Source organism: Diadema antillarum, unplaced genomic scaffold, assembly GCF_040938485.1.
Source record: "Diadema antillarum isolate AM-2024a unplaced genomic scaffold, OU_Dant_1.0 scf00000099, whole genome shotgun sequence".
Classification (NCBI taxonomy): domain Eukaryota; kingdom Metazoa; phylum Echinodermata; class Echinoidea; order Diadematoida; family Diadematidae; genus Diadema; species Diadema antillarum.
The window spans coordinates 1,594,039-1,606,999 of record NW_027270988.1 but is presented as its reverse complement, the minus strand read 5'-3'; the positions used below and the strand labels follow the sequence as shown (position 1 = coordinate 1,606,999).

Below are 12,961 nucleotides of genomic sequence, written 5' to 3'. Positions count from 1 at the left end.
TTTATTGGGGGAAATGTGCTTCTTATTAATATGCACCCTTTCTGTGCTAGTATTAAAATGTTCAAACGTGTAGAAAACTCAAAATTTGCCTGTGATAACATTGCCCTTTAGGTGGTCAGTACGCCTACATCGAGACATCGAGCCCGCGGACAGTCGGGCAGACCGCACGTCTGACCAGCCCGTTTAACCAAGTAACCGCCGGAGGAACCAAGTGTCTGAGGTTTTGGTACCACATGTATGGCGCCACTATCGGCTCCCTGCGAATTTACGTCTCCAAGCAGGGCGACCCCATCGGCAGCCCACTGTTCCAGATGTCCGGCACACAAGGAACTGATTGGATTCTCGGCCAGGTATATTGGTTAAACACAGTCGTAGAGATAGTACACCCATTTCTTTGTACATTTTGAAATCCAGAGAGATTTCTTGAGAGAGCCAAGGATTACGTATTTTATCTAGGTTATGCAGGGCTGCCAACTCTCACTCATTGAGAGCGAGACTCACTAATTTTGGTCTTTTCTCACTCTAAAACTTTATTTCATTTGCATGCATTTCTATTGATCTCACTCATTTTGACTCCTAGCGGATTATAGCATTGGCCTATATGGGAGTCTCACTCTCAACTACAAGTGTAGTTTCTAATGTTGGCAGCCCTGGGTTATGGTTCATACGCAAGACAAGAAACCCTTGCCTTACTTCATCATTCTGTGTAATCCAAGACAGATATGAACTCATAATACTGGAATGGCAAATAAATGACAAAATAATATGGTCATGGTGTAGGATCGAACTGAATTAATTAATTATTACGTATCATGTGCATCTTGCACATTGTTACAGTTACGTAACTACTGTATGTTGTTCGGGTGACGAGAAATCTTGTAAGCATATTACAGGTGGCTGTCTCGATATTTTCTAATGTATTCTCATGGTTTGTTTCTCTTGCTCTTTTTACTGTCTATTCCTTTACGTCACACTCCTTCCTTTCATAGTTTTCGTTATTAGGTTGTTTGTTTATAACTTCAACATTCATCTAGGGACCTATACGATACAAGCTTGCTTTTCAGCAGGTTCCCCACATTTTCATATTTGTAAATCTGTTTTTTCTTGTCTTCTCTTTTAATTACGACGTTTTGTTTAGTCTTACGTTCTATCGATGTGGAACAATTATAATGCTAACGACACGTATAACATCGCTCATTTTATCATTTTCTAATGTCAATTCATGTCTGTTCATAAGATCATAATTACTATACAGACCAATATTCTGGTACTGCGGTAAAGAGGAAGTCTAGCTCTCCTTCCCCGCTAGCACTAGAATTAGGTGATCCGATTATCCTCTGGGATCATTTTTTTTTCTTTTTCGTCCATATCAAACTTACCGGGAAAATCCTAAAACAGCTCTTGGCCACTTTAATACAGTGCACTCCGGTTATCACGAAGTCTTTGGGACCCGTGGTGTTCTTTCGTTGTACCGAGAATTTCGTTATAGCCGTATTTGATTTGTTATAACGGGAGTGCATTGTAACAAGTTACATCTTGAGAAGACTCTCAACTATATGAATGTATGTTTATACGTATATTATAGTGTATCTATCTCGTCATTGTAGGGATTTGTACATATTCATTTGCATTATGTGCGTATGCGTAACACGTTATTGTGTGAATATTATGTTTACATACTCTAATTTATGTTTTTTTATTTTATTCTAAACCATGTTTATGAATGCATTAATCTGATTATCTATCCAATTTTTGTACTCGTTTATTAATTTTTCCTCGTTATTATTTAAATAAAGAAAACGTATCTTTCCATAACCATGGAGACCACCTTACCCTTGATAGTATAACCACATGACAAAAGTGAAAATGACAAAACCTGCGACATTTCAAAAGTATATACATTTGGATACATACTGATAAAAATTCCCAGATTGTCTGACACTGAAGGAGAAGATATGACGTTTCCCCTGACAGGTGGATATTACCCGTCAAGATGCGGATCGATTCGTTGTCACTATAGAGGGCGTCGTAGGCACTGATTTCACGGGGGATATTGCAATAGATGACGTGCAGATATTCAGCGGTTATTGTCCTCAAGGTAAGTGGAGTATTTTGGAGTAACATTCTGCCCAGTGAGCGGATAAAGGACACAAAATGATATGAGACAAAATTCATGACGTAATGATACACGGATTACGAGTTTGTTAACATGAAAGTACGTCATGTTTTGTTTTCTTTCAATCGTTTTTTATGTTATTTGTTAGCTGCATTGAATCAGATGGGAATGTGATTTCGCATAATACATGGAAATTGGTAGATGAATCTGGTCGAATATAAAAAACGATGATGTTAATCCGCTATACGTGCTTATGTATACATAAGAATATTGAATTCAATAACAAAGTGTGACAAGAATTACATTAATGATACATTAATGAATTTTGATAGTTGATGTGACTTGTTCCCAACGGTTGATATTGCAATAGCTTATCTTAATTTTGCATTACTAGGAAACTCGTTTAAGTGTCAATAGAGAACTCACTTACTTGAGGTCGCTATATTCATTTATCTGTTCCCTGTTGTGTGCATTAATCACTTGCACGTCTAGAAAATACGTTTGCCAGGTTATAAGGAATTTGCAATACCCACTGTGTGATTGCTTTCGTTAGGGAGTTTTCATGAATTTGTCTTTTACGATAACAGAGAAACAGAAAATTAAAAAAAAAATGAATAAAGGATGAAAGACAACTGTAAATCTTATCAAAATTCTTTTGTAATAGTTGTCGTCACGCCGAGCCCTTCTTCGATCCCCGCCATCGTCCAGTGCGACTTCGAGGACCCCGCCATCTGTGGCTTCTACCAGGACGTCAGCGGGACCGACGACTTCGACTGGCAGCGTCAGAGTGCGAACACGCCCTCATCGGATACCGGACCACCAAACGACCACACGTATGGCACTTCCGCCGGTAAGGGATTTATTTCAGTGATTTCATTTCGTTTATCAATATTTCATTTTTGATAAAGAGAATATGATTACTTACAGAAAATGTCCTAGAAAAGTTATACACGTTCGAAATAAGATTGCATAATAGGTGTGAAGTCATGCAATATGCATGATAAAATAATTATTTATTTTCAAATTATTCATGGGATGTGCGTAATCTTAGCAATTTTTTGTTCAAAGGTAATTGGACACGAGTGGGTCTGTTTGAGCGCGACCCCCCCCCCTTTCCCCTGGGTGAAACATTCATGGCAATCAATTTCTTTTCGATGAAGGTTATTACATGTACATCGAGTCTTCCTCGCCTCAAGTCCTGGGTGACGAAGCCCGTCTGTGGACGCCATCTTACCCAGCCGCCGGTGGTCATTGCGTTGAGTTCTACTACCACATGTACGGATCCAGCATCGGAACGTTGAACGTGTACGTGGTGCAGAGCGGCGGATCAGTGGGCCAATCACTGCCCGCCTGGAGCCGCTCCGCAGACCAGGGAAACGAGTGGTATATCGCGCGCTTTGTGAGCACCATTCCCACTTACCAGGTGAATTTCGTTGACTTCTTTCTCTTAGTTGTACGGAACAGTTTTCCTTTCGTGTGTGAAGAGCAATTACAACAGACTTTCATTTGTTTCTTTTTAATAGGGGTGCAAAGTTATAAAATCATAAGAGCCACACCACTTCGTTGTAATTTTCTTTTTGCGAGTTATCGATTGAAATACCAGTAAACAATACTCTTTTAATGGTCCAAGACTTTCATTCTAAATTCTTCTATGTTACTTGTGTCGATTTTTTTTTTCTGTATTCCCCTAAGATGGCTAAGCAGGTAATAACATTTTAGATTATTATCTCAGTTACAGTTCAAATCAGGAATAGTTAGTTGCAACGTAAATACATGTATCTGTGAGGTTGGTTTTTAATCTAAATAAATGTTCTAAAGAGATTGTTTTGAAGAAAAAGCATAATCTTATAAAAGTAAGCAAAGAATAGAACAATACAATTATAGAAAACAACAATACACTACCCCCTCCAGGGGACATAAATAGCTTGAAAATACCAGTTATACTGTTGGAATTCGCGTTTCATTTCAAAAGCAGAGTCATAAAAACAGGTCGATCTTTAACATCTCGTTCAATTTGATAAAATTTTCATAGGTTGTCTTTGAGGGCGTCGTTGGGTCAAGCTTCACCTCCGACATCGCCATCGATGACTTCAGAATCACAGACGGCACGTGTCTGGCTCAAGGTGGGTGTCTAGCAGGGGCCGCGGAACGGGGGGGGGGGGGGGGGTGGGGGGAGGAGTGGTGTTGCAGCCCCACCCCTCCCCCACTTTTGGCTCGTAAAAAAATGAAAAATGAAAATAAATCACAACATTGATCTTGACCCCCCCCCCTCCCGTCCTGCAGCCCCCATCGCACACTGAAAAAAAGGAAAACAAAACAAAACAAAACAAAACAAAACACGTCAAGTCTGTGTCAGGGATACAAGCTCACACGTCATTCTTATGAATTATCTCAGTTTCAAGAACTGTCTTGGCGAAGTCGAAGCCATAGCTAATGGTATTATTTCCTTCCACAAACACTTCCCATCACATACAAAGCAATAATCCTGACACTTAATCCGTAAACTGCTGACGTAGGCCATTGATGCAACGGATTCTTATTACTATCTAACTCCCATGTAGCATTATCTGATTTCAACATTCATTTGCCATGTTTGCTCAATATACCCCGGGATTTCCCGTGACTTCCTATGATAACTGTTCTCTTTGTTGCAGGTGATTGTGATTTTGAAGACGATTTGTGCACCTGGACCAATGACGTCACTTCAGACGATTTTGATTGGATCAGAAAGCAGGCTTCGGCAGGCACGCCCTCTACAGATCACACGCTGGGGACTGCAGCAGGTACTTTCACTCGTTTTCTGCTGGACAAAAAAGTTTTACGTTAAGATCCACGACATTCTGGCATGCAATTACTTAACTTTGTGGTTCTTCATTATGACATAACAAAATAGTGTTTCCCTCTTATTATTGCGATCTCTCTCTTTAACTGAAAGGCACATGTATTGTGGAAACCTTTTTTTTTCCTTTTTTTTCTTTTTTGCATGGCATACATGGTGGATACGAAGTTGTAACTCATACTTATGTTAATGGTTAACATTTTCATAATAGTGTGTGTCTTGATGTGTTGACTTGTGCGATATTGGTAGAGTGGGCCAGCCCTACTTCTGACTTTTATTGTGACTTTTCTGAATAATGTTGTTGGGGTTTTTTTTCTCCAAACCCCGACTTCAGGCTATTACCTTTATCTCGACACCACCAATCAATCCCCCGGCAATTCGGCCCGGCTCGTCAGCTCGCTCTTCACCGCCGCTCCGGGCACACGACGCTGCGTCACCTTCTGGTACTACATCGAGGGTGTGGATTCTGGCGCCATCGTCGTTGCTCAGGAGATCAGCGGACATCCTGACGTCATCAGGTGGAGATTAGACTCAACTCAAGGCTCGTCGTGGAATTATGGTCAACTGCCAGTCTCACAAGATAATGATTACAGGGTAATTATCGTACATGAATGTCTGTGTGGATGTATCTGTGTGTCAGTGTATATTAAGGGAAACGCCACCCCTGGACCTGCCTCGCGAGAGAGGTAAGGCAAGTGCGCCACCCCTGGACCTGCCTCGCGAGAGAGGTAAGGCAAGTGCTTTTTTTTAGTATGGGGCCTATGCTAGATGAATGAAGCTAGAAGATTATTCTCTCTATATCGTTACCCTACCCTATATACAATAATATGTATAGGGCCAACTGTGAAATCATGAATTGCTGCAGTCTTCATATGCAGCGATGACGTCACATGAATCTAATCAGAATTTTAAAATTCGCAACTTTTGAACGGATTTTCCGATTTTCCTCCAACTTCACTGATGCACGCTACAAATATATCTACTCCTGAACATTCATCGCCCGTTAATTCATGCACCTGTTTCTATCAAAAGCATCACAAAAACATTTTAAACATGCCTTCCTGCTTTGATCTCATCCTCACAGCCGACGGCCATGCCATGTTTTAAGGTTTGCTGCTCTCTATTGTGTTTATTCAAAGGCATTTGAGTCTGAAAAGGCAGCTCAGCTACATGACCGAAAAAGGTAAACAGTTCTTTTGTCAGCAACGATGCACGATTACAGAATCGTCATCGCCCAAACAATTGAATGCACAGATGCACATAATCAGGACGTGGCGGCGGTGATGATGGGATCAAAGAAAGATCTCCGTTCATAGTCCATAAGCGGGTCCATGGCTGGACTTGTACGAAAGATCATGCAGCTCGTTGAAAATGTTGCCCTCTCCCAGATGTGCGGAAACGCGCCTGGATGGGAATTTAATTAAGAATGATCTGGGCCGTGTTGCATAAAACCCTTACCGCTGGACTTGCCGCTCCTTTCTAGCGGTAAGTCTTCAAATTAGCGGTAAATTTTATAATCTTTGATGCTGATTGGCTGTGACGCCTAATTTTGACGGTAGTTACCATTGAAATTCAATGGTAAGTTTTATGCAACGGGCCACTGGACAATGAACGGAATCTGTCCAGAACATGCGGAGAGGTTGCCGAATGAAAACGGATCTTAATAAATTTGCGTTCCGGCGTCTTGTCCGGGCCTTAGTGGGGGCCAGGGTCAATTTTAATCGAGACCGAAATTTGCACGCAGAAATCAACTTCCCGACACCTTCGGCAACTTGGTCTGTTATTGTCATGAGGACATCGTAATGCAGGGCATCCCGCCTTTCTGCAACTACTTCATCCTCTTCCGCTCAAACGCTCCTGATGAAAGCCTTCGTCGTGCGGGCAGCTTCCGGAAGGAAAACGCGGACCACAGACGCGGATCTAAGGCCCCAGTCACACAACAAAACACGGATCCTCAAGGATCTACACGATGATCCGGGGAGTTCCGGGATAATTTCGACCGCGATGAAGCGTCGACGAGCGTTGATATGACTGTACACAATGTTATCAACACGGCAGCTACACGGATAAGGCCGGAAGAGCGCCGCGTCTACACGGACCAACACGGCATCTACACGGATCAACACGGCAGCTACACGGCAGCCACACGGACCATCCCGGATTGCTCTGCCAACACGGCAGTCCCCGGATGACGCCGGATGACTTCCAAAAATTTGCCGAGTTGGCCTCCCGGATGTCCCAGGATGCCGAAGGCGTCAACACGGATCTCTCCCCGGAACACCACGGATCAGATCCGGGGTTCCCGTGATCCGGCATGTCTATGTGACTGGGGCATTATTGATGCCTCAGTCACATAGACATCCCGGATCAACCCCGGATCTGATCCGGGATGATCCGGGGAGAGATCCGTGTTTACGCCTTCGGCATCCTGGGACATCCGGGAGGCCAACACGGCAACTTTTGGAGGTCAAAAACATCCGGCGTCATCCGGGGACTGCCGTGTTGGCAGATGCGGGATGGTCCGTGTGGCTGCCGTGTATAGCTGCCGTGTTGATCCGTGTAGATGCCGCGTTGGCCGCGTTAGCCCCGTAGACGCGGCGCTCTTCCGGCCTTATCCGTGTACTAGTAGTTGCCGTGTTGATACCGTGTGTACAGTCATATCAACGCTCGTCGACGCTCCATCGAGGTCGAAACTATCCCGGATCTCCCCGGATCACCGTGCAGATCCTTAATTGAGGATCCGTGTTTTATGGGGCCTAATAGCGAGCTTTACATCTGCGACGCAAAGACGCCGTTTTCAGACAAGGGACGGTGTTCAGCACAATCCCGTGTGCGAGACACCTTTCTGAAACCGTTGTCCAACCCGGCCGGAGGAGGCGCGTCGTTTAACATTAGCGTCGCAGATCTAAAGTTCGCTATTTATAGTAGATTATGAGTGCGCGGAGCTGATTATTGCGGTCAACACACGGAAGCATATACCTACAGGTTGTATGTAACATGTAAGGTTTTATTCTCAAAATTGAATTCCGCTTTGTGTCAATAAGACGCAAGAAGTCAGGGAATGAAGGCGAGAATCTTATCCCGCAGCCGACCATCTTTTCTCTCTGATGTTAAAACCAGTGATTGTCAACTTTCCCCAGGACCCAATTAGGCCCTAAGGGTGAAAGCAATTGAGCAAAAATGACATTTCGCCTTTCTCAGGAGACTTTATCTTGGCCTTGCTAAGAAACATAAATTCAGGCATCAGCCAATCAAAATTGCGTATTCAAAGACTTAATTAAAAAGTAGAAATTTTCGCGGTGTTGAAATTTTCGCGCATTTCGCGCAATCAGAAACTAGTGCGAAAATAAAAGCACGCGAATGTTTTTGCTTGCCATTATGTTCCAGTGGTTGATATCTTGATACCGCGGAATTAAAAACACGCGAAACCCGATCTTCTTACCGCGCCGAGCGCGAAAAATTAGTCGCGCGAAAATATCCACTTTTACAGGTCCGAGGGCCTATTTGATTTTCTGACCTAAGTTATGCCTATCTAGGGGCCGCGGAACTAGGGTGCCCCCTCCCCCCCCCCCCCCCCCCCCCCGCCCCGCACACACACACACACACACACACACACACAAACTCGCCAAAAAGTTAAAAAATATAGACCCCCTATATAAAATCGGGGAAAAAATAGACAACCCATTTAATTTCCAAAGGTTCCGCCCTTACATTCTTCCCGTCTAACGGGAAGGGGGTGGGGAACCACTGACCCACGCGTCCCGGCCGCATCCAACATCCCCCATCCCCACAAAACCGTTATGCAACCCTGGCGAGCGGGTATCCCGGGAGCGTGTTTTTTTTTTAGACGGCACAGATTGGGGACCCTAAAAATCTATTGGGGACCCTATCCCTAAACCTAACCCTAATCCTAATCCTAACCCTAACCATCAAACCCTAACCCTAACCCTAACCCTAACCATAACCCTAACCATAACCATAACCATAACCATAAACCCTAACCCAACGTTTTTCCCATAGGTTTAATACGCGCCATGCCCCAATCTGTGCCGTCTTAAAAATAAAACGCATCCTGGGACCCGGTATATGATGGGGAGAGCGCGCGGGACTTCAGTACGATTCCTCCCCAGTGATCGTGAGAGGATCCACGCCGGGCACGAACGAACAAACGCTAAACCAAGGAGGTATGGTCCTCTCATAGTACCTCCTGTGATCCTTGGATAAACCGAGCCTCACTATTCGTAAAAAATGTATGTATACATTTTTTACGAATAGTGAGGCTCAGTTTATCCAAGGAACTAGCCGCCGAGATAGAGATTAGCGCTAGCGAATGTTTGGCCTTGGTTCTCGATGTTACTGGGGTATAATAGTGCGTGACGTGCTACCTCTTCAGTCGTAAAAGCACAATGAGTGTTATGGGGTGACTGGGGTAAGTAATACTGCTATCATAGAGATAATCGAACTCAAGCTACTGTACATTAGTTCGGATTGCATCATGTTATTTGAATGTAATTAACCTCGCAGCTGAAAAACTGCACTGTCGTCCCTCGGACTTGTCCGACTGCTCCGGGCGGCCAGAGGCCACTGCGAGGGGCACAGGTGGGGTGGTGGTGGTGCCTGTCATTCGAGGTGTTGCACGCAATAGGTCTACATACTGTAACCATGTTAGAAACTACGTGGGCGTGAAAGTTTGCCAATCAAGAACGGACGTATATTAAGACTCTAACGTTATTTGCAGTAGTCAGACAGAGGCCGCACTTGCCTCTGCTCGAAAAGATCAAAAACTTTGATATGGATTCTAACGTTAGGTTGATGATCGTGATGATCTGTGGAGTATGATTGTACATCCTATTCCTTGCAGATTTTATGATCTCAAGTCTGCATAATGTTGGCCCAAACCGGGCATCACTACAGGCATCACAGTAGATATAACTTAAGAATCATTTCAAGGATGTCTCGTATTTTCTGCTTCCATTTTGCATTACTCCCAGCAGCCTTCAGTGTGATCCTTTAGAACACTGTAGTGATAAAAAATAACACTCCCCGAAAATTGCATCAAACAAGCAATTAGAATTTTTGCTGAAATGAAAATTTTGGAGCAAACATATGTTGCACTGGACTGACTGGTACTGCAAACATATAATGCTAGGCCCTACAGTAATCATGAAGGTCATGCATGTTTAGTGAAAATTTGTAGTTTTTCAACTGAATGACCTGATACTGATTTAGATTAGAAAAGAGCTAGATTCTAGGTGCTGGTGTACTTTCGCAAAAGATAAGATCGAACAGCCATAAAATTCCATTGAATGCTGTGTTTTATACCATTTCTACACTTGGCAGTGATCGAGAGCGATCTAATGTTATATGTTACAGTACTCGGATTGACAAAGATGTGACAATTTGGTCAGTCTAATTAAGTAACAGCAAGATCTGCATGTTACATGCATTCACCATCATCTTTATTTTCTTTTTTGTTCATCTGCTATGTAATTTGACCAAAGTTTGTTGGAATATGTTTTGTATGGTGTATGCATGCTATTCCAGTACAAATCAAATGAGCTAGGAGTAAAGTTACCCTCCAATGGTGTGTTTTTATCCACCTTATAATAGTCTTCAACCATTGTATTTTTCATTTATCCCGTAGCTTGTGTTCCAGGGAGCGGCGGGTTCCTCCACCACAGGGACCATTGCTGTGGATGATGTCATCGTCACAGACAATAACTGCCCAGGTACAAAGGATCGGTTCAAGCTCAGCTGGAGCCCATAAATTCTTACATCATTCCTGTCAGAATTAATCTATGCTCTCTCCAGTGCTATTAAACAAAGTCTTCATCAGGCAGCATCAATAACTGTTTGTTTGTAATTTCAAAGCCTGGTTATAGGCCTACACTGATGTTCCAATATCTGTTTGGTCTATGAGTTGGGGAAAAAAGAATTGTGGTATGATACACAACTTTTATCATGCCTGGAGCACTTTGGATTTTTTGTGAAGTTGAATTGGTGAATTATGATTTCCTTCGAAATTTTCTTTTCTGAAATTTGCAGGCCTAGATCAGGGTCCAAAGTACACAATCAATAATATGTTTAGAGAGAAAATGGAATTCACTATCAGTATGGTATTGATTGAAGTTGAATGATAGATTACCGGTACAATGTAAGTGGATAGATTATGAGTGCTAAATAAAACATTTTGATCATGATATGATAACTCATTATAAAGGAAGCCTGTCATGTAGCATAATTTCTGTGAACTTGTGTGTTCAGAGAAGTTTGTCTGGGCATTTCAGGCAATTCAGCACCCAGTAAGTTTGGCATTAGGATAACTAAATACCTCATTTGGATTGAACATCAGTCTATTAGTGTTGGCAAACTATGCAATAGACCATGTGTAGGTTTGGTTCTACATACCTGGTACCGTACGTTGTCACATTTTTATGAAAAGAGACAAAAAATGCACTCTTCGTTGCATTTACTTGGTTGGGGGTTACAGTGTATGCTGTGACTCTTTTCTTTGCACATGACATGACAATCATCCTTGAGGGTCATGAAGGTACTAAAAATGATCATAATAGAGCTCAGCTTTTTGCACTTATTATTGGAGCCACCTTCTCAGTATCTGATACCCTTGCATCTATGGAAACTGTAAGCTTCCATGATGCTTCTTGATAATACTGGTATCAGAATTCAAAGAAAATTTATGACACGATATCTCATAGACACCTGACCATCATACGTAAGTGAATTCCAAGTGTCTTGACTGTTATGATATTCAATTTCTTCCATATGCTATCTACTTCTCCCCCTCCCCACCCTTTTCTGAATACAGTGCGCCCCTACAGTGCAGACATTGGCCCCACCTTTCCCCCCTCTAGCCCCATCCCCACCACCGCTCCCCACATCGTGATCCCAGCTGGGCCAGCTAACTGTGACTTTGAAGGGGGCCTATGCAGCTATGTGCAGTCAGGCAGTGACGGCTTTGACTGGACCAGGAACTCCGGCCCCACCCCAACACAAAATACTGGTCCTAGTGATGACCACACCCATGCAGGCAGCATCAGTAAGATGGAAAATGATATTCTGTATGTTACATATAAAAAAAAGTATGACATGCTTTGAGAAACTCAGAAATGGAATCTGTTGACTAAGATCAAACATGATTGATATTAGGAGTTTGTTATTTTGACTTTTTGCCACATACATAATTATGTGTAGGTATGTGGAAACTGTATCACTATTAAGAAAGAAAAAAAGCATATCTATTTATCTTCAGGGAAAATTTTGTAGCTTTTTTTTTCATATCCATAAGAGATAGCAAGAAATGATGAGATTTCTTCTTGCCAAAAATGTTTAAGGATATGCTGATAAAGTTCAGTTAATCGTTTAGATCTCCCGTGTTTGCATTTTGCAGGTATTGCTGGATCATACATGTACACAGAAGCAGATACCACCACCGTCGGACAGACAGCTCGTCTGAATAGCGCCCTCTACAGTCCCGTCACATCTGACTCCTGCCTCACATTCTGGTATCACATGCATGGCCAGAATGTCGGGACACTGAACGTCCTGACGTCTTCTGGATCAGCGGAGACTGTGCACTGGACACGGTCAGGCACACAGGGTGACCAGTGGCTAGTTGCCAGGGTACCCTTCTCTGGCACACAGACCTACAGTGTGAGTACCTCAAAATTTGTCCTAACTTTTCATAAGTAGCGCACACAAAGGTGTGTGCAATTGAATTAGTATCTGAAAGACTTGACCGAAAGATCGATCAGTATCTGGTCGTTGGGGATATGTTCTGCGGAGACTGCGTCTGGCTTCACAGAATCCTCTGGAGGAGAGCCATAAATGTCAAAAATGATTTTAAAAAAACTCCTCTGGACAGATGGATATTTCTGTCTATTGTAAGGCATAATTTACTCCAACAGCTTACATCCTTTAATTATTGCCAGACTGATATTCATATGCTGTGCAAAAATATCGAAGGGAAACTTGAAACATTATTGCTG

General features: G+C 42.9%; 1 protein-coding gene across 1 annotated transcript in view; it reads left to right on the top strand.

The window, feature by feature from the left end:
* The first annotated feature begins 233 nt into the window (after positions 1-233).
* LOC139718773 (MAM and LDL-receptor class A domain-containing protein 1-like) overlaps positions 234-12,961 on the top strand; it is a 33,772-nt gene continuing 21,044 nt past the window's right edge. Inside the window, exons 1-10 of the mRNA XM_071630238.1 lie at positions 234-350; positions 1,975-2,098; positions 2,781-2,966; positions 3,277-3,539; positions 4,149-4,239; positions 4,771-4,899; positions 5,290-5,549; positions 10,600-10,684; positions 11,782-12,012; positions 12,364-12,626. Of these exons, the coding sequence (XP_071486339.1) occupies positions 234-350; positions 1,975-2,098; positions 2,781-2,966; positions 3,277-3,539; positions 4,149-4,239; positions 4,771-4,899; positions 5,290-5,549; positions 10,600-10,684; positions 11,782-12,012; positions 12,364-12,626 (1,749 nt within the window). The remainder of the gene's footprint in view (positions 351-1,974; positions 2,099-2,780; positions 2,967-3,276; positions 3,540-4,148; positions 4,240-4,770; positions 4,900-5,289; positions 5,550-10,599; positions 10,685-11,781; positions 12,013-12,363; positions 12,627-12,961) is intronic.